Source organism: Pollicipes pollicipes, unplaced genomic scaffold (assembly GCF_011947565.3).
Source record: "Pollicipes pollicipes isolate AB1234 unplaced genomic scaffold, Ppol_2.1 Scaffold_4881;HRSCAF=5763_pilon_pilon_pilon, whole genome shotgun sequence".
In the NCBI taxonomy this organism is placed as follows: domain Eukaryota; kingdom Metazoa; phylum Arthropoda; class Thecostraca; order Pollicipedomorpha; family Pollicipedidae; genus Pollicipes; species Pollicipes pollicipes.
Genome location: NW_023596576.1, coordinates 50,601,734 through 50,629,292, shown reverse-complemented (window position 1 = coordinate 50,629,292; position 27,559 = coordinate 50,601,734). Strand labels below are relative to the sequence as shown.

The 27,559-nt window shown below is 54.6% G+C and overlaps 1 protein-coding gene across 1 annotated transcript; it reads left to right on the top strand.

Moving 5' to 3' along the window:
- Nucleotides 1-9,375: 9,375 nt before the first annotated feature.
- LOC119100563 (toll-like receptor Tollo) lies at nt 9,376-18,041 on the top strand (the record flags this gene model as incomplete). Its single annotated transcript, XM_037223644.1, has 4 exons — nt 9,376-11,398; nt 13,220-14,016; nt 14,158-15,205; nt 18,009-18,041. Coding segments are annotated over exons 1-4 (3,897 nt in total), but the record flags the coding sequence as incomplete, so codon positions are not given.
- Nucleotides 18,042-27,559: the final 9,518 nt, after the last annotated feature.

Below are 27,559 nucleotides of genomic sequence, written 5' to 3'. Positions count from 1 at the left end.
GCTGAGTACCCGGTCGGGGTCCCCCTTCCCATGGGGCTCTGCCCACTCGTGACTGCCGCATGCAGCCTGCCCCGGACAAGCGGGGTGTCGCGAGGATGCAGGATGAAGCAAGATAAGAGGATACGAGGGTCGGTTGTTCGACTGCAGTGAGGTCTGGGCGGATGCGGTTGATTTCCACATGATGCGGGGCGGTCGGGAGTGACACAAATTTATCATCTGGCTTCTAGCCCGTACTTCCTCATGACATGCCCAGTCTCCGTCGTATCAAGACCTACACGCCACTTCTGGGCTTCCTAGCGTCATTCTGGATTCTGCCATCTTTTTAATCCGGGGCGTCCTTCGACCAAAATGAGACTCACGCATCTTGCCGGGCTGCTTTTATGGCCCCTGTCAGCTCGATCGGCCCACACACAGGCTGTCTGAGGTGCGTCGGGCGAGGGCGAACGCTGTGAGAACACTCGTGAGGCACCGACCCTGGGGGCGCTTTTGTGTAAAGACGCCGTGAAAGCTCATCTGTTTGCGGATTACTGTAATGCTCTCAGAAGCGATGCGATTAGATTCAAGGCTTCACTGCAAGGATTGTGATCGGGTGTTTTCCCGGATGCAGGCATTGCGGGTCCATGTTGTAAAACAGATGACAGTGTACATATGCTGTGCATTGTGTAAGTCGTAGCTATTATTGTGTCTCTTAATCTGTTGACATCGCCTGTAAGTAGAAAAGACTGTTGTCAATGGCATTGACAAGCATAAACAACAGATGAACTAAATACACGTGTAATGTTCCTCATTTTACAACAGTTCTATGAAGACTGCAACTACCATACCGTTGCAGGTGTTCTTCTTCGTGAACCTATAAATCGAGCAACCACAGCAAGCGGCAAATCAGCGCCGGCCAGCGCGTTTTTAGTGCCGCCTAGCCGGCGTTCACTGCACGCGCTCCGTCCGTCGCTGGCAGGCCGCTCATCGGACGCCCGGGGCGGGCGGAGCGGAACCGGTCAGAGAAGGCCGGCGCACCGACCGCGTGCCAGGCAGACAGAAACAGCCAGTTATCAGGCAACACGGCACGGTGGGATCGGCGCTGATAGCAGCCTACGAGCGCAGGTGGCCCTACGCCAATCAGTCCCTCGGTTCATATCTTATTGACGCGTCAGATACATCCAAAGCTCACTCCAAAAGGCGCAGGATGGGATTAGACGCACAGCGCGCCGGAAGCGCAGCTTTCACGCCTCGTTTTAGCGTGTGAAACGCGTCACGCTGGCCTTTTGCCGCTTGATCTGGCCAGGTGGAAAATAGCTGCCATCATATTTCCTCAGTTCGAGCGTTCCTCCTAACAACAAGATCCCGGTGATCAGTTGCCTGAATTCGCCTAACCCTCACCACCTGTGGCGTTCCGTGAGCTGCAACCACCTGTGGTGCGAGGAAGTAATCATACGCTATCTCAGGATCCAGCCACCTGATCGGAAAAATTCAAAACGCAACGATATGGACACAGGAACGCTCACTTCAGTTCGATGGAATCAAAAGAGGCCGGTGAAGCTGACAACTGACCCGTCCACACTCCGAAGATATCCAAGAAAAGTCGCGGAACAAATGAAAGCTACTGCACCAAAACCTTCGTTCGTCACGAAATAATACGTAGCTTTATAATTCATAGCACGAAAAATCGTTGCATCAATCCATGGTTAACTCGCGCCCGGGTGGTCGGTTGGACACCTTTCGCTCGGATGGCGGGCCAGTTTGACCTCCCTGAGATCTGAGGAACTAAGAGAGCTAGAGACACCGAATTCACAAATTGTGTTAGCTTGTACGTGATTTCACTTCGGTCAAATTTTGAGGTTCCTAGGCCATGACTTTGAAGTAAAATAAGGTCGAATAAAGTCGACCTCAAGACTAGTCTCCGAAGTGCCCAGAACTTAGATACCTGTTCTAAGCGAAATTTAGCATGCTTGTTTGAAGTCAGCGACCTTGTTTGACCTTTCAAAGGTCACAGTAACCAAAATCATAAAAATATTTCTTTGAGATTTGCATCTGAATGGCCGACAAAGATTATGCTAGGCAGTATGTGTTTAAAAAAAAAAATGTTGACCTTGATCATTCTAGGCCGGTAGCCTATCGTGACCTTCAAGAAGTCCATGGAAAATACATATCGCGGTTTCCGTCATCAATAAATTCAAAATGAGCACCAGAAACTACCCCATACAGCAAGCCGTAAAGTCATCAAACAGGTTGATTTTGACCTTGGTCTGACCTTCGCACCTGGCCCTAGGTTAATGGACTTTGTTCATTTATTGTTATTTTGCCTAAGAAAATATATCAGAGATGTACGACCTCGTTAAGCACTCAGTTGTTGCATCAGACTGGACAATTCCCTAGAAATTGACTTCGCTGAATTCATAGTATAACTTTTACCTGCCGTAGGTCAGCGATGTTACAAGATACATCTGAATGCTTTACACCAAACGATTCACTATTCAGTTGTCTACATCTGATGCCATTTAGCGCGGCTACGCCGCGCCGTTCGGAAACCATACGGGAAAAGCTTTGGGGGGTCAAATTGACTCTCACCCGAGTGCGTGTTAAAAAAACCGTTTGTCTTCCACAACAGTTCAAACAGCAGTTCACATGGAATTAGGTAAAACGTCTAAAGAGGCGATAACATGAGGCCATTATCGCTGTCGGGATACCGAGCAAGGGCGGAGACCACCCAGCCAGGATCAGATCCATCAAGGATGCGTTCCGTGACATGGTTCGGACACCAGCTGCGCTCGAGGATGGTGACGGAGCGGCATGTATGTGTGTGTTTGGGAAGGAGTTGCTGTTCGTTTTGCATTTGTTTTGCCTGCCTGATGCCTCGGCCTAACCAACACGGGGTAAACGGTATTCGGGCCCAGTAACGTTTGGTGGGTCCCGACCAAGTAACTTTAGTTACCTGAGCTTTCTTTGCATTTTCCCCCACAAGAATAGCATAATGGCAGACTGGAGCCCACTAACGCCCAACATTGCGTGACTACCATGGCCTGGTTGCGCTGGTCACCGCCTCCTGTTTTTATCCCACACAGGGGCAGCGCACGTGTGATGGGGCAAAGGGGTGACTGCAGCGATCCGTCAACTCCGTACAACATTTGAGATTGGCCTGTGGCGGGACAATGAAAGAAGCAAAGCAGAATCACGTCCCTCCCCCCCCCCCCCCCTCACCAACTTTCTTCACAGAGGCTCTGCCGCCACTGGCCTGAGAGAGCGGTGTCTTTTATTTTCAAACATAATTATTATGTAGGTGCATGCTCACGTAGCTGGGCTGACATTGCTGTGGTCGCCCGACACCACATGCTGGATGAACAATCTTTTGCTCACATGTGTATAATGTCTGACACGGTACTCAATAAGTTCTGAGCAATCTGATACCCAAGCACGTATCCAAGGGTTACATGATACTGAGCCCATCACCGCACTGGAAATGCTGCAGCCCAGGGCCTTTTCAACCCGCTGAATGCGGGGTGGGATGCCACGCACTAGATCAAATCCCTTTCCCAGCGACCACGTATCCCCCGACACACACACGCGCGCGCGCGCGCGCGCGAGCGCGCACGCACACACACACACATGGCTGCTATAGCCTCGTCAGGTAAAGTGCCGTTTATAGCTCTATTATGTATGACAGCCAATTCGCTACAAGCTTGCCGTTTCTCATTTGAACGCATGGATTAAATGATTTTCATCCGGGGAGAAATTGGCTTTTGTGGTAGGTTAGTGGAATCTATCTTTCGGAATGGTCATATGTCAATGGGATGTCAACTTCACACTCAAAAGTCCTTGAAAAGCCCCGCCGTGGCCTGTCTCACTCGACCTTATCAGTGAATTAAAAAATTAAGCATTTTGATGTATTGACAGAGTTGGCATGCTGGTAGATAGTTTGAGTTTTGCAAGATTTGCTTGGCGATGCAGGCGTTCCAACGTCAAAAAGGGAAAAACTCAGAGGAAATAGGCTCCCCTAAACGATGATTCAAACATTACCTCCCAGAGCATTTCAAACTGGGGCATGTTGGAAGATTTACCTGCACACAAGGTCAATGTGAAAGAATTATGCGTATTTTACATGGCAATATTGCATCAGCACATTGATAAATCCATCAAATCCAAAATGGACGAAAACGTCGTTTATCACTCCTGGAAATATTGCAACAGAGGCCCTGCTGACTGTTGCGGTGATTTATTGTAATTAACTTAAGGTGCTGAACTGTAACCTACAGAATCATATTCTTGAGTTGATTTGCATAAAACGCACAGAACATTATGTTTTTCATATTATTAAGATGAATTTTGCATTTTGCAGTTTTGCAGTTTCCAGTTTTTCCAGTGTCCAGTTTTTGGGCGCCAGTTTTTCACTAGATGCGCGATCTATTGCGCCAATCAGGCCATGTAAATGTAGACACTGATTTGCAACTGAGATTGCTAATGCTATTGCCAATGAGTGGAATAAAAAATATTGCATCCAGATTTTGTGACTTAAAACTTGTCATTCATCTTGCTGGAATCCACGTGCCGATCTGAACCTCACGTAGGTCTAAATAAGTAGATCCCAGCATTGCCGGCCCCCATACTGTGGAGATCAAAAGCAACGCACCTAAAGAGCGTGTGCCAGCTTTGGGGAGCGGTTCAAAAATTATAACCAGGTGAAACGTCAGGACCAGTCATGTCTAATAATACCAGCGAGAAGTGTCACTGCAGCACAAACAAGATAGGCCAATCACTTTAAGCCATTTTCGTGTCCAAAGTGCGCAATGAACATTTCGGCACAGTAGCACACTGCGTTTTTTCTTTGTGGCCTCAGATTATATCTTTGGAAAAGAGAACTTGGTGCATGCCGGTCATCATATTCATCGTACCTTCAGGAACTATGCGTGGAAATTTCACGTCCATCCCGTTCAAAATGCGCATGCATATTAGGATGAAGAAGAAAAATGCGTCGTTCATATCTGCCGTTCGAGAGCAAGACTTCTGGGCATAGCGGTGATCAATTTTCTCTCAATCAATGTTGTGCCAGGCATGCTGACGTAAACAAACCATGACGCAATGAGGAGCATATATACTAAACAGAGAGTTGTGCTGTCTAAAGCAGTCTTTGCCACTTAAAAGTATACCAGTAGTTACCAGTGAGCCTGTTCCATCACATCTGATGCTTGTTGTAATGTCTTTAGTCGTGAAACATTTCTTTCACAAGCGCTCGGTGGGGGAGTCAATTTGCCCCCTCCCTCGAAGGTTTCCTGGAATGGTTTCCGAGCGGCGCGGTGCAGCCGCGCGAATTTGGCGCGGCTACACCGCGCCAAATTTTGCTTAGCCGTTGACAGTTGAATAGCAAATTGTTTGGCATCAAAATTTAGGCGCAATTTGTAAGGTTGATGACCTATGGCAGGCCAAAGACAGGTCGTGGATTCAACGAAGTCAACATCTAGGTAATCATTCGATTTGATGCAACAATGGAGTATTAGAAGAATCCATACATCTCTGCGACACTTCTTTTAGACAACACAACAATTTAATAAACAAATTTCATTGACTTTGGGTCAGGTATGAAGGTCAGACCAAGATAAAAACCAACCTGTTGTGTTGCTCTACGGTTTGCTATACAGGGTAGCTTCTGGTGCCCATTTCTAATTTATTGATAAAGGAACCGCATTGTACACCTTCAATGGACGTATTGAAGGTCAGAGCAGGTCACTGACCTAAATTTATCAAGGTCAACATTTTGTTTTTAAGAACATATTGCCTAGCGTAAAATTTGTCGACCATTCAAGTGCAAAACTCAAGGGAGTCCAGTATCATTTTGGTTACTACGACATTTGAAAGGTCAAATAAGATCCCTGGCCTTAAATGAGCATGTGATCTTTTGCTTGGAAGAGGTCTCTAAGTTCTAGTACACTTTGAAGGCCGGTCTTGACCTTGACTGCTTGACCTTATTTGACTTCAAAGTCATGGCCTAGGAACTTCCAAAATTAGCCTAAGTGAGATCACGTACAAACTAAGTCACCCTGTGAATTCGATGTCTCTAGCCCTCTTAGTTCCTGATATCTCAGGGGGTCAAAATGACCCCCTACCGGAGCGAAAGGTATCCAACCGGCCACCGGGGCGCGTCTTAACACGCACCCGGGTGGGCGGCACGCGCCCGGGTGGACGGTAGGAGGTCAAGTCTTAAAAGTCAGGTTTCTGGCCTGAATTGGCGCAGATCAACCTTCTTTTTGGAACAGATAGGCCAGCTTGGTCCTTGACGCTTAATCAGTTTAACAGATTAAAACGATTTCGTTGCTATTTGGCAACCATGACTTTCTAAAGGTCAAACAAGGCCACTAAACTTAACGAACACTAGTGTACTTTTGCTTAAAACAGGTGTCTAGTTTCAAGGCGGCCGCGCGAGAAAGTCTGGGAGCACTTTGGACATGAACTGTTGTTTGACCTTGCTTGACATTATTTTACGGAGATCTTGTGACCTAGGAGCCTCAAATTTCTACTCGTGAGTTCACACACGTTATATGTATGCAGTTATATGTATGCATAGACTTGCCTAAGCCTTTTCCCACATTCAAGACAGCTCTGATATATCTGGAGAGATTTCGACGTTGAAAACAAACAGATCTTTTTGTATTCGGCACATCTGTCAGAAATTTGTTTTGGTCGGCCACCACCGCCAGTTGCCGGCCGGCGCAGGCTGTTTTTCCGGAGGTGTTTGGTTTCATTAGCTGACCCGGGGCCCGGCCTAGTGTCGGCGCCGGGAGCTGGCATGATAAACGACGGACGGGGAGCGCCGTCGGCCGGCCGCAGCTGGGGCTAATGAGCGGAACCGGCTCAGCCGCGAAGGAGGAGGAAGGGAGGGGGGGGGGGGGTGAAAACACCGCCGACCGCCCCTCCCTCTGCTGTTTCGACTCACAGCCGGTCTCACTGCAGAGGCTTGATGTTGATGAGCAAGCGTTTTGGGGGCACTGAGAACGAAAGACGATTTCGTGGTGTTCAGATACAGGCTGTCGCACAACTAGGTATCATACTTAGGTCTTGAATTAAAGAGGCAGCATTCCATCAATCAGAATCTACCAGAACTCCATCAATCAGATTTCCTTGCTGCGCTTATGGGCGCAGTTTCACAAAATGAGTTGGAATAAGTATTGGGAAGGGGCTGAGCAATGAAAAATGACGCAGCCTACTCCCAAAATATGGCAACAAAACGGGCTTCTGCCCGGATTTGGCCCACTTTCTCAAAGTTGGGGGACCTGGAGCCAAGTTAAGGGAAAGTGTTTCAAGCCTTAAACTGAATAGGGCACTGGACCCCTGACATCAGTTGATATATTATTTCTTGCTATTTCATTCCACGTGTAAGGTGTCACTCTGACTTCACGCGGCCACTCGGTTGAGTACGGGTGAAAAGCTGACGTCGCTCGGTTTTACTTGGAAATCAAGTCAATGAATTTGAAGCAACGCAGCCAAAACAAAATTGTTTTTGCCCGGACTGCTCAGAAGCAAAAACAATTTTCAGGACTTCCCAGAAGTTGTGTGTTCATAGAAGAGTCAAAAATTAGCCCGAGGGGCTTATGGCCCAAAAGCACAATTTTACTCTTCAAACTGTTGAAAACGTGGAAGCTGTGGTCCTCCACACGCCCAAAATTCGGTGCGGTGTCTTGCTCAAGAGACGTACTTGAGCGGCACGAGGCGTCGCGTGTCGTGAATGCAAGTTATTTTGCGTAGTTCACTGAATGTTTAAGATACTCTGGGTCTAACTCCCTGCAACATTTATGCCGCGTGAACAGCTGATGGACGCCCCAAAATCTTAGCGCAAAGTTTTGTTCGAGAACGAGGCTCATTTCCACCGACACAGCGGTCAGGGCTGTCGGATTTGGGGTCAAGCTCCATCCAACGAGGTTCTTGAGACTCCATTTCATTCGCCTAAGGTCACGACTCAGCATGCACCAATCGGCCAGGTCACCGTCGGCCCATTCTTTTTCCGGGATCGGAACAGCAAGACTACACCTGCCAATACGGAGCGCTGCATCTCCGAGCTGAACTGATTTTGGGTGTCCCTGGAGCTGATGAAGTGGTGCACAGCGCACCTACTGATGACGCACCGTGCACCAGCACTGGGTGCAACGAGTCAAGGCTACCCTTCACATGGCTCGCAAGTCACTGCAGTGGCTTAGAGACCACCTGGACGGCCGCTTTATCTCCAAAAGGTTCACCATTAGCTGGGCAACATCAACACTCAATAACACGCAACACTCGCCAGACCCAACCCCTGTAGTTGTTTTGCGGAAAGGGGTATTTCCGAACACACATCTTCAGATCATGACCGAAGATTTTTGGGGGCCTCAAGGACAAGATCAAGAAAGCTGTTCGCGAGATCAATGTGACATGTGTCGCAGGGTGACGCATGAGGCGCTTCGCAGAGCCGGCGTGTGCCTAAAGCGGAAAGGAGGGCATCTTGGGCGCGTATGCTCCTTTGCCGCCTTCCGCTCGGTCAGCCTTGTAAATGAACGGGCGCTGAGCAGTGGCGGCGGCGGGTGGTATCAGTCACCCCTCCGGGGATGGGTGCCTTCCTGCTCTCATGTTAATGCGAGGCCTCGTGACCTCATGCTTCTACTCCCACGCGCCCGCCATGTTCGTGCATGGCGAGGCAGTTAAAATGATTTCATTGTGCAGAGTCTCTTCATAACCTTGACGTCCCGAAAGTCAGGAACGAGGCTATTCTGATAGCTGAAAATATATTCCGCGCAGTGAACCACGTGTACTTACATGCTGAGACTATCAAAAGCTATTATTATTATGTTGCCGTACAGCAGGCATATGATACCTATACAAACTAATGCTTTTTATACAATAATGCTTATCAATGATGTGTGAAGGCCAGACACCAGAATGGTAGCAGCGTGGAAAGAGTTATTGATTGAAAGAAGAATACCTGATGCAAGAGAGTAATTTCCAGCTTTCTGTACCTTTCGGTTAAAAAAAAACTAGTTTTCAGTACGTTAAACCCGAGTACTTTGCCTTCTACGTTCTTCAAATTACGTTGGCACGCTTTGCAGAACCGTGATAACAGTCGTGCACAGCACCAAGCAGCTCGTCCTGGCGTCTGTATGCACACTACCGCATACACAACATTGGGACAGCCTTGCCATTCGCCCGCGTTCTCGTAAACTGAACCGGTTCCGAACGGTCCAGCTACCTGGGGCGGCAGCGGCCTCCGGCGGGAGCCGAGTCTGCGTTGAGGGCCGGCACAGAGGGCAGCACCGGCGGGACGCTGACCGCCGGCGCGGTCACCGATCAGTCTGCCGTCCGTTCCGGCGCGTGCTGCGGGATGCGGGGGAGGTGTGGGCTATGACCGGGCTGCGGTCGGGGGAGGACCATGCGGGTGTCAGCTGTGCTGCTGACGCTCCTGGCGGGCGCGCGCTGGACGGCCGACGCCTGCGTGGAGCTCGACGCCGACGCACTGCGCTGCTCCGTGACCACGCTGGACGAGGCCCGTGTGAACATCACGCGGCCCGAGCGGCTCCAGCGGCTGGAGCTGACGTGCAGTGACCGGTCGCACCGACACGAGCAGCTGGACGTGTCGTTCCTGCGTGGGTTCGGCGGACTCCGTTCGCTGGCGATCCACGGTTGTGTCGTTGTCGGCGTCGGTCGCGGCGCGTTCCGGCACCTTCGGAGCCTGAGTGCGCTCAGCCTGAGGACGTACGGCGCGGAGTGGCCCGGAGTCGAGCTGGAGCTCCAGCCGGGCGCGTTCGCAGGCGTGGAGCGTCTGGAGTCGCTGGACTTGAGCGTCAGCGGCCTGCGCCTTCTGCAACGAGGTGTCTTCGCCAGCCTCACCACACTGAAGAAACTGAACCTGACCGGAAACGATCTTCAGGATTTCTCCGAGCTGCTTGGTGCGGGCATCAGTGAAAACCTGCAAATACTGGACGTCTCCCACAACCGGATTTCTGAGTTGCCGGTCTCCGCAGCCAGCTTCCTGCCCAGCCTCCGCGAGCTGTACATCAACGCCAACGAGCTGTCGGCGATCCAGGACGGCGCGCTCTGGGGCCTGCCGAGGCTGGAGGTGCTGGACGTCTCCGACAACCAACTGGCTGCGTTACCGGCCCTGATGCTGAACGAGACGCGACGTCTACGTGACCTGCGGATGCAGAACAACAGCATTCGCGTCCTGCCGCCGGGCTTGCTGGCGGACCTGCCGCACCTCCTGGCCGTCAACATATCGTTCAACGAACTCAGCTCGCTCTGGGTGCGCGGCGACGCGTTCAGCGGCCTGCTCCGGCTGGTCGTGCTGGACCTCGCCGGCAACCGGCTGGAGACGCTGAGCCCGGAGGTGTTCGGCGACCTCTCGAGCCTGCAGGTGCTTGACCTGTCTGTCAACCGACTACAGTCGCTGCCCGGCGGCGTGTTCGCGGCGCTCAGCAACCTGCACACACTGACGTTGTCGGACAATCTGGTGAGCCGGCTGGAGCGGCGCTCGCTGGCCGGCCTGCGCGTGCTCAGCCGCCTCAGCCTCGACCGCAACCGGCTGGCACACATCGATGACGAGGCGTTCGGCCACGCGCGTGGCCTCACCGAGCTGCAGCTGCAGGGAAACAGGCTGCGTGGCCTGCCGCCCGCGCTCGGCCGGCTGCCGCGGCTTCAGCGTTTGGACCTGGGTGACAACGGCGTCGTGAGCCTGCCGGCCGGCGCGCTGCAGCCGCTCTCGCACCTCGGCTTTCTTCGCCTGGCAGGCAACCGACTGGCGAACGTGTCGGCGGCGCTGCTGGCCGGGCAGCGCGAGCTCACACTGCTCGACCTCTCCCGCAACGAGATCAGCAGCGTCGAGAGCGGCGCCTTTGACGGAGCGACCGGCCTGCAGGCGGTCCGACTCGACGCCAACCGGCTCAGCAACGTCAACGGCCTTTTCGCGAAGCTGCCGGCGCTGCTCTGGCTCAATGTCAGCGATAATCGGATCGAGTTCTTCGACTACGCGCTGATCCCGGCGGAGCTGCGTTGGCTGGACCTCCGGAAGAACCAGCTGAAGGTGATTGGAAACTTCTACAACATAGAGTCGAAGATCAAGCTGGAGACGTTGGACCTGAGCCACAATCAGATCTCGAGCATCAACAGAGCCTCCGTGCCCGACAGCATCAAGTACCTTATATTAACCAGCAACCAGCTGACGACGGTGGAGCTGGGGACGTTCGAGGCCAAGTCCCGGCTGATCCGAGCCGACTTGTCCTCCAACCAGCTGAGCCAGCTAGAACTCAAAGCAATCACGCTGCCGAGTGCAGACGAAACCAAGGACAAAGAGGCGGCGGAGGTGCTGCTAGCGGGCAATCCTTTCTTCTGCAACTGTCGGATGGACTGGCTGCATACTATCAACTCGATACTCTCGAGGCGCAAGTACCCTAGGGTAAGAAGCCGATGGTTCATTAACCAGTCTCATTTGACATGATGTCAGAAATTTGATTTGTTGGTATGCCACGTTGAGAGCAGACGTTAAAATTGTTCCGACGCCTGGAGGGCCTTGCTGCCAGTCTCAAGTCGTAGTCACGTTCCCAATCTAGGGATGTGTAGCCCACCAACGCACTTCTGTCGATGGTGAGCCATTTGTGCTAACTGCCTCCTGCCACTGGCTATATAGGTTGAAAGATATCCCAAGGAGTTGGGTGTCATAGGCAATTATGACGGTTGCTGCTTTCAGTTAAGCTCATTGCGACTGGCAATGTGGCTCTCAGAGTCATGGCAGGCTCGATCCAATGGTAATGATATTCTGGATAACTTTTGTCAGCGAGTTTCTAGCTTATTGCCCAAGAAAGAAAACCATTTGACTTATGAGGCAACGACCAGTTAGCTTACAGGCAGCTTTTACTCTTCATAACTCTTTGAGATCGATTTTGGTCTTCGAATCAACGCTTTTTAGATGGGATCGTGTAAAAGCTGACTCTTCGATTTAATGGCCGATATCCTGGAGCAAAAGCGTCCCGATAGGCCGCTGCTCCAGGCCTTTGCGAACATCCCACACTGGTGGAAAAGATGAGCTAATGCGGGTCCTTTCCTACTTGCAGCTGTGTGAGGTTCAAAGACCAGTGCACGTTTGGGCTGGCGTGATACCTCAGGAATGTTTAAGTATGCCATAGGACCAGGTGAAAAGCGCCGGCTCGTCCTTCAGTATCTATTTCCTCTCCTACTCTACTGTAATTAGCCCGGAATTGCTGGACGTAGCAGACGGTTTGTGCGATTAGAGGGCGGTTTGTGCAGCGGTACTTTAATAAGCAGTCGGCTGAGGAAGGATTTGTGGAGCAACTCTCTTTGAAGCCATTGTGGCGGGAGCCAGCGAGGGCACCACGACGCCGACACACCAGGCACGGCATCGTGCGGGTGTCTGCGTACTAACGCGGCCTTTTGAGGCATTCTTTGATACCGATATGAACCGTAACATACAAATAATCTCCGTGCGTTATTTGAAAACAAGCCGCCGATAAGAGCCAGAACCCGTTGTGTAAAGCTCCGTCAACACGCGATGTGGAGCCACACGGCACTCGTCTTGCAGAGTTAGCACGCCATTCTGCAACAAAGCGGACGTTCCAATGAGACCTATCTCGACTGGTCCTTGTGACGTCACTGTCGGGCGAGCTTTCGTTCTCACGAATGTCCACTTTACTCGACCGTGAAATTTCGTCTGTTAAACGTGTTAAACAAACTTTGCGACAAAGTCATTTTTCATGCGGAACTTTCAGGCACGGACGCTGGACACGAATGCCCTGTCCGACGTGTAATCACCAACTAGCACAGTCACTTCGAATGTATCATCCTGCCAGGACCGCACTTGGCGGGGAATAAATTACGGATACAGCTTATAGCTACACTAGATATTAAATGCACCCCCGCGTTGAGCACATCCTGACGTGTATGCTTGTCGAGCTGTAGGAAACAGGTTGTGAAAATGGTCGGAGTGCGTCAAGGATTTGTTGTTTCTGTATGTGATTTCACCAACTTTTTTGTGGGCGTGATTTTATCAAACCATCGGTACTTTTATTTCCAAGATCCCACGTCACTACAACGCAAAAAATATATTTCGAGTGGTAAATGCACATCGCCGTAACATATCAGCGTGCAGCTTTTTTACGATCAGCGAGACATATACAGCTTTGTCCTCACGCCATGAAGACAGCTTGAGATTCCGTGTTGTCTCAAGGCCGTTCACGACTGACGCGCTGGTCCCTGGCGACAGGTGCTGGACGCGGAGCGGGTGATGTGCCGTCTGCTACGGTCACCGGACCACCCGATCCCGCTGCCGCTCACCGAGCCGGCCGACTTCCTCTGCAACTACGAGCGGCACTGCTTCGCCCTCTGCCACTGCTGCAACTACGTGGCCTGCGACTGCGAGATGAAGTGCCCCGACGGCTGCTCCTGCTACCATGACCACACATGGAACACCAACATCGTCGATTGCAACAGCCGAGAGCAGATAGCCATCTCGCGGGAGATCCCGATGGACGCGACGGCCTTGTTGGCCGCCGGCAACAACATCCGAAGCCTGGAGAGCCACACTTTCATCGGGCGCAAGCGGATCCGCCTGTTGTACGTCAACAACTCCAACGTGGAGGAGATCCAGAACCGCAGCCTCAACGGCCTCTCGGCGCTCCAGGTGCTCCGGCTCGAGAACAACGTCCTCCCGGAGCTGTACGGACACGAGTTTGACAGCCTGCAGTCTCTCCGCGAGCTCTACCTGCACAACAACCGTCTGAGGACGATTCATCCGTCTGCCTTCACCAAGCTAGGCTCTCTGGAGGTACTGACACTGAGCGACAACCGGCTCTTCAGCTTCCCCGTCTGGCGGCTGACGTCCAATCGCTACCTCGCGGCGCTAACGCTCTCCGCCAACCCATGGTCGTGCGAATGCGCTTACATGGCCAAGTTAACCGCTTTCGTCGCCGACAACGCCGCCAAGGTAGAGGACGGCGGTGATGTGCGCTGCTCGAAGACGGCGCTGGGCGTCGCGTCCACGTGCGCCCCGGACGAGGCGCAGTCGGTGGCGCCTCGACCGAGCGCCGCGGCCGCAGCTCTGGCGCTGGCGCTGACCGCCGCGCTCGTCCTGGCCGTGTCTGCCGTGGCGGCCTGTCTGCTGCTGCGCCACCGGGCGGTCGCCTGCGCATGCCGCAAGCGCAGTGCGACTGAGTCGGTGACCACCGGCTCCTCCTACACGGTAACAACGGGCGTTTCAGTCGTCACGCCCGACGCCGAGAAGCAGTTCGACGTGTTCGTCACGTACAGCGCGCAGGACACGCGATTCGTGAACGAGGTGCTGGCGCCGGAGCTGGAGCACGCGACGCCGGCGTACCGGCTTTGCCTGCTGCGGCGCGACGCGCCCAGCACCAGCTACCTGGGCGACGCCGTGCACCACTGCGTGCAGGCGTCGCGGCGAACGCTGCTCGTGCTCTCCAGGAACTTCCTCGACAACGAGTGGTGCCGCTTCGACTTCAAGGCGTCGCACCTGGACGCGCTGGAGACGTCGCGCGGCGTGGTGGTCCTGCTGTACGGTGTGGAGCGCAGTGCGGTGGAGGGCGAACTAAAGACGCTCCTGAAGAGCGCCTCGTGTGTGCGGTACGGCGGCCTTGACTGTTGGCGTCGCCTACACCGGCTGCTGTCGCCCGGCCGTCGCTGCAAGAACTCGCTGCCTCGCAGCGTCAGTGACCACGCCTGCATCACGTGCGACCGCTACAGCAAGAACCCGCGGAACACGATGGTGCGGCGGGACTCGCCGATGCTGGCCTGCTCCGCGCTGGGGTCGCAGCGTCGGCACGGCGAGCCGTCTTCCTCGTGCTCCGGCTCGATCAGAGCCCCGGGCTCCACGTCGGGGGGACGGCCGCCGCACGGCGGCAGCTGCAGCAGCCTCCAGCCCAGCGAGCACACGTACGTGTCGCTCGAGCAGTACGGGACTGTGGACCGGACGCCGGCCGAGTCGGAGATGTACGCCACGCTGGAGCCGGCGGTGATGCTGAGCGGGCCGTCCGACCCAAACCTCGCCGCTCACGCCCGCCAGTGGTCGGAGTCAGGGGAGGGTCAGCCGGCCGGCTGTCGCCAGCTGTCACCTGATCACCTGGGTCGGAGGAGCCGGCATCACTCCCAGAGGTCAGGGTCCGGCCTGGACGACCTGGATCATCACCACCAGAGGTTCGGGTCCGGCCTGGATGACCCGGGCCACCACCACCAGGAGGTTCGTGTCTGGCCTAGACGACCCGGACCACCACCACCACCCGATGTCGGAGGTCGCCCTCACTCCGGGTGTGGTGAGAGCAGCTCCGGTGGTGCAGTGTAGGCTGTGCTCAGGTGCCAGCGCTGTTGTGGCGAGTTGGCGGGCGCCTGACGAGGGCCAGCGGAGGTCAGGTCGCGGCGCAGGAGAGCCGCGGCAGTCCGCGGAGGGACGGAGTGCTGCACCCACCACGGCCGCGTCCTGAGGCAGACGGCGTCGGATCGGCCTGTGGTGGACACCGGCCGATGCTGGAGACAGGTGAGATGCAATCAGAATATCGGTGTTTACGATGTGCTATCGTCCAGTTGGCTGGAAACATGAAAACAGAGGGCGCCGAAGCAGTGGTCTCAGAACTATAAACGTGACCTGTATTTGGCCCGGGAACATGCGTGTCGCAGTGCTGTTGTATCATTTTTGTGCATATGATGTACTTTGAAATGTCGGTGATGATGCCTCAAAGAAAAGTCGCTACGTGAGATACTCAAAGTGTGTAACTAGTTCTGTAATCAAAAGACATTGCTTTACCACCTCCTACGTGGTAGCTACATACTTCGCAGCTGTAGGATCCGCTTGGAGGAAGAGCAAACCTCAGTCCGAGCCTGCTCGCTACAGCGGTGAAACAACGAAACTCGTTCCGAAGTAATGCAGATCGTTCGAATGTCACATCACTCCTTGTCTACAAAACTATTGCTAGTATTCAGGACTGGGAGGCACGAGTTCCACGAAGGCAGAACTGCTGCATCGAAAACTTCACCGTATACTGAGGCGCCGGTCGTCTCAGCGGATCTAAGCTATGGGTGGGCCATTCGTACCGACTCGTAAGGAATGCCGATGGGACCTTTTTCTTGTTTTGTTTTTGATGTGGATCGATTGTGTTCTTTGAAAACGGAAACATGCGGGCCAGAGTTAGGTTATTCAGGCAGATCGACACGCTGATAACAGAGCGTTCCTCCTTGATTAGTTGGCGGAGTATGCCTATGGCGGGTTTGGCGCGGTCTGCACAAACCTGCCGCGCCATAACCGGATCTGAGCATGTACATCGCCATCATGTCACCGTTCATGATTGATAGTGGGAACGCTCAACAGACTGCAGTCGATTAAAGAGTTCGTGTTGGCCAGCTCACGATCTCACGACGGAACAAGCATTCGCGTCGTTAGGGATGGCCACCTCGATTACGTTTCGTGCCGCGCATCATCTCCCTGCTTATTCTCACGCTGTTTTATTGTTGGCCGGGCGGTCAGCACGAGAGGCGGACGCAGGATCGCCATGAGTGTAAATCGTCGGGAGTTGGCTGTTGTTGCTCGCAGCATCCACTCCGCAGGCGGCCGCATCTACACGGCTGCTTTGATCTTCGGACAGGTCATCTGACTCATCTCACTGATCAACGGCCATGCGAAAAGGTGTGATACTTTGTCTGTGATGCTACATGTTGAATGCTTATCGTGTTTGCCCTGTTATGTAACCTGCGGTTTTGTGTTGTGCCACTGGGGCTAGGCAAAACCCTGCCCATATGAAAAGCCATGAGAAGTAAAATGAAATAAAAAATTGTAATGCAGTATATTGTGCGTGCATGGCGCTCTGTGACGCCCTCGGAGAGCAGACCATGTCTCATCTTACACCGCAAAGTGATGATGGACGTCAGGGACTTTTTGTGTCCGAGAAACAGCCGTAGAATGACATTCAGCATGTGACGATGCAACGGAACGAAATTTTCCAGCAACGTGAATCAACCACGAACGATCAGAAAGTGCTTTACTGCGGCCGGTGGTGTTGCAACAGACTTCCCTTCCGAAATGTATGTTCTCACGATCACCGACTTGCTCGTTGCGTATTCTCACATTCGCTTAGACTTACTTTAGTTTTTACATTTTCACAATGGTAGAGTTTGTCTTACAAATACCTGGATCTCAGATACGGCATTTTACAAAGCTGATGTAAATATTGGATGGCATTCGTGTAATTTTTTCGCAAGTGTGATTTACTTTTCTCTCCTCGGTAAATGTGCAATTACCGACTCAGCAATTGATGAGGCACTGCGGCGGCCCGCTCGTCAAACACAAGGCCGACCAAAAACCCCTCTCAGAAGCTGTGTCCTGTCAAGCAGACACGCATGCATGTATAACCACCAGACAACAGCAGACAATGAGGACATCTGCAGACTGCTCACTTCCACCGGTCGCTCCGCTCGCAACCTGTGAAGCAAGGCCTGAGAAAGTTCGCGCGCTTAGAGGAGGACGTTTTCGCCTTCGGTAGTGTGGAGGTCTTCTGACGTGGTCGAGTCCAATGGGCGTTGACAGCGGTGCGTGACATTGCGGGCCCGACGGGCGTTTTCGACCGCCTGAGCATGACGGAAGCATTTGAAATTTTAAAATCTCTCTCTCTCTCCCCTCATCTCTCCTCTCAGAGGGGAGCGCGAGAGAGAGAGCGAGAGGAGCGCGAGAGAGAGCGAGAGAGAGAGAGAGAGAGGGAGGAGAGGAGAGCTCTCTCTCTCCTCCTCTCTCATCTTCTCTCTCTCTTCTCTCTCTCTCTCTTCTCTCTCTCTCTCTCTCTCTCTCTCTCTCTCTCTCTCCTCTCTCTCTCTCTCTCCTCTCTCTCTCTCTCTCTCTCTCTCTCTTCTCTCTCTCTCTCCTCTCTCTATCTCTCTCTCTCTCTCTCTCTCTCTCTCTCTCTCTCTCTCTCTCTCTCTCTTCTATTCTCTCTCTATCTGTCTCTCTCTCTCTCTCTATCTCTCTCTTATCTCTCCTCTATCTCTATCTCTCTCTCTCTCTCTCTCTCTCTCTCTCTCTCCTCTCTCTCTCTTCTCTCTCTCTCTCTCTCTCTCTATCTCTCTCTCTCTCTCCTCCTATCTCCTCTTCTCTCTCTCTCTCTCTCTCTCTCTCTCTCTCTCTCTTCTCTCTCTCTCTCTCCTCTCTCTCTCTCTCCTCTCTCTCTCTCTCTCTCTCTCTCTCTCTCTCTCTCTCTCTCTCTCTCTCTCTCTCTCTCTCTCTCTCTCTCTCTCTCTCTCTCTCTCCATCTCGCTCTCTCGCTCTCTCGCATCCTTGCTCTTTCCTCGCCTTTGCTCTCTCTGTGGCAGTGTGCACGGTTGGTGCAGGTACCGTGTTCAGAGTCCCACCAATTTTTTCATGACTGGGGAAACTGCACTGCAAGGAAACCTCTAATACTTTTCTGCGCTGGAGAGACAAATACATCCTCGCCGTAAAAAGACGGTGGTGCAATCCTGAGAGGAACGAATCGCATGCACAAGACAAGCAAGTCTACTAATATCGGTGACGACGACTAACGGAAATATGATTCGCGCCACGTACTCCTTCCGAGCTTCCCCATTGTCATAAAGCCCATTGTTGCACAGCATGAGCCACCAGCAAAGTCATTTGCCCCGTGAGAGAACATTTCAAAACTTTTGCTCTGTATTGTTTTCATTTTACCAACGTTTTGTGAATTTTCGGAAAGAAGCGTACCGGTGGTCCGTCTTACCGCGTATCTGATTTCCTTCGCTGCGTGACGCACTTGTTAGGGACCCATGCTAGCCGAGCAGCTGAGGAGCCCGCCAGTCCAGATAGTTATCATGCACATCTGACTCGTTATTTATTTGGGTCAGGCCTGGCGCCGATCCTGTCTCCGCGAGCTCGCCGCCACCCCCCATGGGGTCCGCCGCCACCGCCCACTGGGGCCGGTCCGGCGCGTCGGGGACGCAGGGGTGGTGCGGCCGGGCCGGGCCGCCACTAACGACAACGGCCGCCGCCATCGTCATCGCCATCGAGCGCCATCGACCTCCGCCCATCAGTGTCGGTCAGCACCGCTGGCAATGGTTACCTGACCCGTGCCTGTACACGGGGAGCGGCGGGACGCACCTCCCCCTCTCCCCGCCCACATCGGCCCGTGACAGGCCAGCTCCGCTAGCTTCCCACAGGAAGGGTCTTCCCTTTCGCTGACCACTGGAGAGCCCAGCTGCGGCGGCTTCTGGCAGCGTTCGGGGCAGGCTGTTGCTGCAGCGCTGGCCGCGTTGGTCCCTGGGCGTGGCCCACAGTTGGCGGCTGGTGGGAGGAGTGTCCCGGGCCGCTTGAGCGTGCCTGACTGATCGAGTTCCGGAACACATCACGGGTGGCCCTCAGTGAATGCGGCGGGAGCAACACGCCGCTGTGCGTTGCGTCGGCGTGTGCTCATCGGTTTGTTGTGCGGCCGCTAATGTAACGCATTGCTTAGCCAAGCTGGATCAGACCGTCAACGTGACAGCAATCTCTGCCATCCGGTTGTGATTTGAGTGTGATCAAGACACAACACAGGCTTTCACTCTTTCTATTTCCTGCATATGCGTCACTTTGCGTCTCTTTTGTGTAGAATTTGCCATTCAATCACAATCGCTGTCGCTGTTTTTTTACCACCACCGCTCTCATCCACCCTTGCCGTCGCCGCATCGCCGCCACGCACGACGGCCAGTCGACAGATGATTCCACTGCTCCCCACCCACTGCATCCCCCCTCTACCTTACACGTGGCCTGCTCTTCCCCTCACCGCGGCGGCTTGTCGTGGCACACTACCCACCCGCAGCCGTGGCTGTCCGGCTCGTTTCCCTCACCGCGGCGGTCTGTCCCGACCCACTCCCCACGGTAGCCGCGGCTCCCAGGCTCGTCCCACCACAGACGTGGCCGGCCCGTCCCCCTCGCCGCGACGGCCTGTCCCAACACGCGTCGAGGGCAGCTGGGCTGACCATGCCGCTTACCGGACCGTTTACCGGCCGGCCGACTCGTCTCGTCTCGGCGCGGCGGATCGTCGCTCCCCGCCGTCGTGATCGCTGACCGGGTCAGGCCGCTCCCTGGACCGTTTACCGGCCGGCCGGGGCGGCGGATCGCCGCTCCGCGCCGCCGTGATCGCTGGCCGGCCGACCGCAGCTGGCGGCGCCGGCCACCGTCCGGCCTATTTCACGGCCCGCGGCACCCGCCGGCCCCGTTTCCACCCAGTTATCACCGCCACCTCCAGCCGGCGTGCAAGCGGCACCTGCGTTGAGGACAGGACGACGCAAGATGACCTCGAATGACTGCACGTCATGAACCCTTGTCGTTCATCTAATCGGTCACTTGCATGCCTTTTTGAACATGTCAGGGGCTCGAACTTGCATTCTTTACTTTTTAAACGCTCTTTGCGGAACTCAGGTGCGTGATTTTTTAGGTGGAGGATGAGAGCGCGGTATGCCATCGAAATAATCATGCGCTCTTCGGCACCGACGCAGCGTGTACGACCCATCGTATCCGGCAGTGATTCGGACAGCATGATAGTAAACACCACGGGTCCGAGGTACACGGACCTTCAATTTCAATAAAATGGTCTTTTGTCTCCCAATTTCCGCTGTAAGATGAGCGCTCTTCGCGTATCGCCTGTAAAAAGCGTGATGGCTGGGAAGGCCTGCTCTGAGATCCCGCTTTGTCCACCCAATCTCCGGGATAGGGCCACTCACATGTGAGGAAATGTCCACCATGACATCAGCCCATGTCACCAGGGCGTGCATCGAGCTTCGCAGGCAGCGCCGCGGGCAGGGTGGGGACACAGCCTTCCAATAGCCGTGGAATCTGACCTTAGGCCTGCCGTATGGAAAGAATGGACCTGAAATACTCTGTGTCTCCATCAGTCATCCCCTCGCGCTCCATCGCCGGCAAATGGCACCGCCCCTGGTGAACCCAGCAGGGCTGACCACGACCCATGGATGGCCTGTCGTTACGCTATGAGAAAGTCTCCATCATAAATGCCACTAGGCTTGCGTTGAAGTACCGGTAGGTCGAAGTCCCGGCTCCAGAATCGATGCAAGTTGCGTTGAGTCAATGTGGAATCGGACGGCGGACACATATGTATATGTAATCATATGTATATGATCATATGTAAATGTAATTTAAATAAATAGCTCTACGCTGAAAAACCTGAATTTTATCCTGTTAAAATGGAACAAAGGCTGCCTATGCGGGTTATTATGAAGGTCATAGAATAGCTGCCTATCTGCCAGCGGCATATATTACGAAATCGACGCCTATTTTTCAGCAGCCGTGACTGCGACGAACGGAACATTGCGACACCAGTCGGCCGCAGGTGTCCGTAGATCTCCCGTCTGTCCTGGCGACCCTGCCGTCGCCTCTGAGAGCCGCTGGGCCCCTGCTGCCGCCTCTGCGGGCCGCTAGGCCTCTGCCGTCGTCTCTGAGGGCCGTTGGGCCCGCTGAGGACCGTTGGCCCGCTGCCGTCTATCTGAGGACCGCTGGGACCCAGCCGTCGTCGCTGAGAACCGCTGGGCCCGCTGAGGACCGCTGAACCTCTGAGGATCGCTGGGCCCCTGCCGTCGCTTCTGAGGATCGCTGGGTCCGCTGGGGACCGCTTAGCCCTTGCCGTCGCCTCTGGGAGCCGCTGGGCCCCTGCCGTCGCCTCTGAGGGCCGCTGGGCCCGCTGAGGACCGCCGGGCCCCTGCCGTCGCCTCTGGGGACCGCTGGGTCCAGAACCGCTGAGCGGGCCCGCTGCGGTCCGGCCGGACGATGCTCCATCACTGCCGTTGTTTGCCGCTCGGCGGCGGCGGCCCGCTTTACATTGCCGTGATTTACGGGTGGCTCGCGACGGTGGCCGGGCTGATGCGATTGGACAGCCGTGTCCGGGCCGATCGGCCGGCCGCACCAAAGCACCGCGGCAGAAAGAGCGTCCAGCACCCGCGTGGACGGACGATCGCTTCCCTTTCAGCGTTCACGAGAAACCACTTGGACAATATGACCACCGCGCGGAGAGCGAAGGGAGGGGCAGATTGCCCTGCCCGTTTGGAAAGAGTTATGGTATGGAGCGGGCTGGGGGTTTATTCCGCCCTAGCACTGTGGACGTCCATGCGTCGTTGGTCCAGCACCGAGCCTTTAAAGCGCAGACGGCTCTGAGCCGGCCTGAGTAAACCTGCCGCGGCGAGTGGGCCGCCAGCCGGTCACGAATGCCCCACACCCCACGCCGCCCGCCTTTGTGTTGCCCTCGCCGCCCCAAGCGGCACCCTCCCGCGCGAAATTATGTCTGCGTTTTTCTGAATAAACAACTGTCGGCTGAGGAAAATGCCGGGTAATGAGGATAAACGAATGTTGTGGTGGGGTTACGGTAGCCTAATCGTTTTGTGCGAGTGAAGGGTTCGGATAAAGGGTTCGGTGGGACGGAGATACTGCCGAGCAGGGGCCAAATACGCAGTGATGCTGAGCGCCTCTCTCGCTGGTGTGCTGCACAATTGCCAGTCATGTACACGTTTACTTCAGTTCAAGTTTGGGTCACATCACAAGCTTGGTTTGGGATTGTGCTCTGTTACACTCATAATTTGTTTCATTTCACTCGGGTTGTGCGTGCGCGTCTCCCGGGGGCGGCCAATTCTCACATTCCGCATAATTTGAAAAGGAGCAACATATTCTAAAACACAAACACTTCGTTTTACCGCATATAACAATTGTATTCGGTCACGGAAACACTGCTAAAATTATCAAGTACAAAGGGGACCAGCTTGCGGGACTTCAGGTGGGACAGCCCTCTCGAGCCCACTCCACCTATGACATTGAGGTCAGCACCAGGTCAGGGATTGGCCGGCTCGAAGAACAGCACGTATGCTTCATAACTGTTGGTGTGGCGCATACGGATGGGCTGTACTCTGGAGACGTTGTACTCGTACCACTCCCTTAAAAGAGCGAAATATGCTCGATTTGTATCGCTGTGCTGTACAACACAATTTTGTCTGAAAAAGCTTGGTTACGCGACAGCAATTAGTTATTTCAAGGGCAAACAATACAACATTTGCTTTACTATTTTCGAGGAACACATGATATAGTGGCTTCTAAAAACTCACTTTATGACCATGTTGCGACCGTCTACTGAGATTTGGTGTGTAAGGTCGCTGTGACAAACGGGCTAACAGGCTGTGACAGCCTGTTTGTGAACGTTTGCTCTGAAATGAATTGACTGCACCTGCCGCTTTCTTCTCACTTTGCAACTTGTGTTTTTACCGCTGAGCCCGGCCAGGGGGCCGAGGACCGCGTCCCACCGGGTGAGAATCTAATGTCACACGTGTCTGCTTTTGGGATGGAGTCGTTCTCGTGACGATCTCACCAGACCGCGCTCGCCGAAGTGAGCATCCCTCAGGCGCAGGGAAAGCCACGTAGATGCGTGTTGTCTCCCACCGATGCTCTCAGTCCGGCCGACTGCATTAAAATGCCGGACGTCTGGGCCAGGAGCGCATGCGATTCAATTGAGTTAATCATGGTTGTTAATCATGCAGATCACTTAAACGCACTGGTTACGACAGGTGATGACCGTGCAGAAAGTCATTTGCCATCTCATTTGCGTTAATGCACACGCAACACTCTCTGGACATAACAGCCGTGCACTCGGAAGCTGGGACTGGGAGTAGGAGCCGGACCGATTCGAGCGCCTCTGACAGAGCGGGCGTCTTCGTCCGCGGATAGGCAACCACTGTTCCCACCAGATGGCACCACTGGACAGCCATTAGCAACCCCTCTGCGCTCGTCCGGTGCCACTGTTCCCAACAGAGGCCACTCGTCTCGAGGGTGGGGGGAGGGGGGCGGATGACTTGGGCTACCTCTTCTCTGCTTCCTCCGTGCAGTGTTTTCGCTGCCTAGCAGACGTCAGAAGTAAACACTTGTGATAGCGCGAATTACAGCGACTTAGGTGGGTCCTGTACACGCATACGCCATATCCGTCCCTGACGCGTTGCGAGAGAGGAACAAGGCGCCGCTGTCCCCGTCGAGTGCGCATCACCGTCCCAGCAACTGCCCGCGTGACCCCACGTCTGACACAGCTACACCCGGGTGAGGTCACTTCAGGAACACATCACTGCCAGTGTGGAAGTGGGACCGCCCAGTGGACAACGCGTCCTGTACCCGAGACTTTCAGCAAAAGCGAGCGTGCCGTTCTTCCCCGCCGGAATCGAGCCGTCGCCGTCGCCGTCGCCGCAGGGGAGACGCACGGCACGGCGACACGCATCGGAAACCGGCGCGCCCTCCCTCGGTTACGTGTTCCGCTGGACGACCCCGGGCCGCTGTTAAACCAGCCGCAGGCTGTTGTCTGCAGGGTCGGGCGGCGGCCGGGGAGCTGGCAGTCGCCGTGTCCGTCCCGTCACGGCCGCTGGGCGGCGCTGAAGGGGAGGCGGCTCCGGGGAGGGGCGCACCCTCCTGCAGCGGCCCGGTGCCCGCCATGTGGCTGCCACATCCCCGCCGTCGGCGGCGATGTCGGCACCCCGATGAGTGGACGAGCCCCAGGCCGGAGCGGCATTAAAACCACCGGCCGGAAACGCGGCCCAGAAGGCCGGAAACGCGGTCAGAGTGGGACGCGTTCGTACGGGGCGCGGAGAAGGGCCGTGACGATCTAGCGTTTCAAAGGCCACGGCTCAATAAAGGAACGATCTGCCGGAAACGTTTGTCAGTTTTGCCTCACAAAGCGAGTTTGCTCTTTTCGGTTGTCAGTTGTCTCTGCATTGTTTGAACAGAGATATATCGCCTCCATTTAGAAGTGCTGAAGCCTTTCTGCTTCCGCATCTTACTGTTATTAGATGTGTCACAAATATTTTAAGGATAATCGCTAATGTGTCGCACAGTGTCTTTTCGAACAGCTTTATATCCTTTTCTCACCGTTTGACGTCTGGCCCGACACCAGCGGCGCCTGTGGTGGCGGACTGTCCGCCTGTGACGGACGACAGGGGCCGTCGGTGGTGGCGGACTGTCCGCCTGTGACGGACGACAGGGGCCGTCGGTGGTGGCGGACTGTCCGCCTGTGACGGACGACAGGGGCCGTCGGTGGTGGCGGACTGTCCGCCTGTGACAGACGACAGGGGCCGTCGGTGGTGGCGGACTGTCCGCCTGTGACAGACGACAGGGGCCGTCGGTGGCCGTCTCACAGCCGCCGCGGTCGGGCCCGGCCCCGCGGGACCGTCGCCGGCAGCAGCTGCGTCAACACGCCTGCAGCTCCCGGAAGGCCGGCGCACGCCCGGCACGCGCCGACACGGGCGGCCGCGTGCTGCTGGGCCGCGGGCCGCCGCCGGGCTGCGCGGCTGGGCGTGACCGGCGTGAGCGACAGGCCTCTGCCGGAAGGCGGCCCGTGGCAGCCATGCTCCGACGGCCAGCCGCCTCGTCGTCAGCAGAGCGGGCTGCAGGGCCAGGGCAACGGCCGAATGGCAACTTATAGTGAAAACCACTCGGCATGATGTTCCCGGGTTTGGCCCAATGACTGCGTGCTGATGTGAGTGGACCGAACTGATGCGAAAGGACAGAACTCCGTGCTTATGCAAGCGGACCGAACTCCGGATTTATGCGAGTGGACCAAGCTGTGGGATGATGCGAGTGGACCGAACGGATGCAAAGGGATCGAACTCCGTGCTTATGTGAGTGGACCGAAATCTGGGTGTACGCGAGTGGACCAAACTCCTGGCTTACGTGAGCGGAGCAAACTCTGGGATGATGCAAGCTGACAGAACTCCGGTAGATGCGAGAGGACAGAACTCCGACAGATGCGAGCGGATGGAACCCTGGACTAATGCGAGCGGTCAGAACTTCGTATCCGGCCTGCTGTATCAATTCGTGCTGTGAAGTGGGCACGTAAGGCAGAACATGTGGCTCATAGCAGCCGAGAGTGCGTTTGCTAGCGTGTTGACCACTGACCAATGTTGGGAGCCCATGCGCGCAGTGCCGTGTCGGGACGCTGGCAAGGGACCTCTCCAACGTGGTTGTCTGAGACCCACCCCTTCCAGGGACTGACTGAAATTTGGGTGATTTGTAAAATGGCATACGAATATCACTAACGTATGGGAAGTCGGTAATTAACAGTGGAAGACCACATTGGAAAATGAGCATAGGAAATTTTTCGGCGGAGAGAAATAGATCGCTTTCCGCCCAGGGTTACAGTATGAAGATGTGCTAATTACAAGTTGATATGCCTAGCGATTAGCTTGCAATCAGCGTGAAAAGCGAAATGTGCACGCACGGGCTGACGGAGATAGGCAACATAAATATCAGGCTACCTTCTTACCAGTGACAAGTAGATTAGTGCTGGCTGATGCGTACACCGCAAACCGATCATGCAGAATCAAATGGCAGGCATGAGCATGTGCTTTGTGACCTTATGTCAAGCCAAGCCGTTCGAATGTATTCAGCGTAGGGAGAAAACACTTGTTTCACGGGGTTAAGTACCACAGTGTTACCTGGGAGCTGTATTAGGCATGGAGGGCACTTATTCTGTCACATGGCCCAAATGTTGATATGGAAGACTGAGCAAGTGTCGTCCGACGTCAAAGCACAGTCAGCCACGAATCAGGTTTGAACGGGCACGCGTGCTGCCCATGGGACTTACCACACGTGATGGTCTGTGTCCACATCTGCGCGGTTTTCGAGTGGTCGTGGTCAAATAAACTACATCTGGTCGTGTAGTAAGTGCTATTAATGGAGCGCACTGCCACTCGTGAAAGAAATGCAGATTCTTCAATTGTACGGTCAACGTTGTTCTGGCTAAAAAGAGAGGCATCACAGATATCCATTGCGCTCTGCACCCCGAGTTGCCCATTCGTAATTCTACACGCATGCCACTTCGATGTTTAACAGAGCAACGTGCATAAACGTCTCAACAACGCAACACACGTGGCTCGACACTCACGCGGTGACTATGCAGACAGGTAGGCATCAAGCACTGTCGGCCCCGCGCACTGGTACGGACCGAGCATTGTCGGCCCTTGCGCACTGGTACAGACCGAGAACAGTCTGCCTCGAAGACAGGTACAGACCGAGCGCTCCGGAATGTAGACAGGTACGGTCCGAGCACGGCTGACCACGTAGACAGGTGCAGACTGTGCATGCCGTAATTAAGGCAGGTACAGAACAAGCACGGCGGAATGTAGGTAGGCACGGACCGAGCACGGCACATCTGGTGTGTTTAGCGCAAAAAAGTCAACGGACACAGACAACAGACTCGCCACGCTAGTCAGTCACTCGCACCACCGGCAGCAGTTCGGTCAAGGGGTGCGAGGCCTTACAAGATCGAAGCACACTGTGACAGATTGCCGCTTAAGGTTATCACGTACATTATGATTCTCGTCGCTGAATTGTACGCAGTCGGCTCGCTGGTTATGTACATCGTCATCAGCAGTTTCTTTGTTGTCGGTTCGGAGGCAACCCGATGTTCCTGCCGCCCTATTGCGAATCAATATTATGTGTACGTCTTCTCTTTTTTGAATCCTTTGTGCACGCATCTGAATCCTTTTGCTGCATAGACTTGTAAAGCGCATGATCATGCTCGTCATACAATGTACACAATCAATGATGCAATGAATG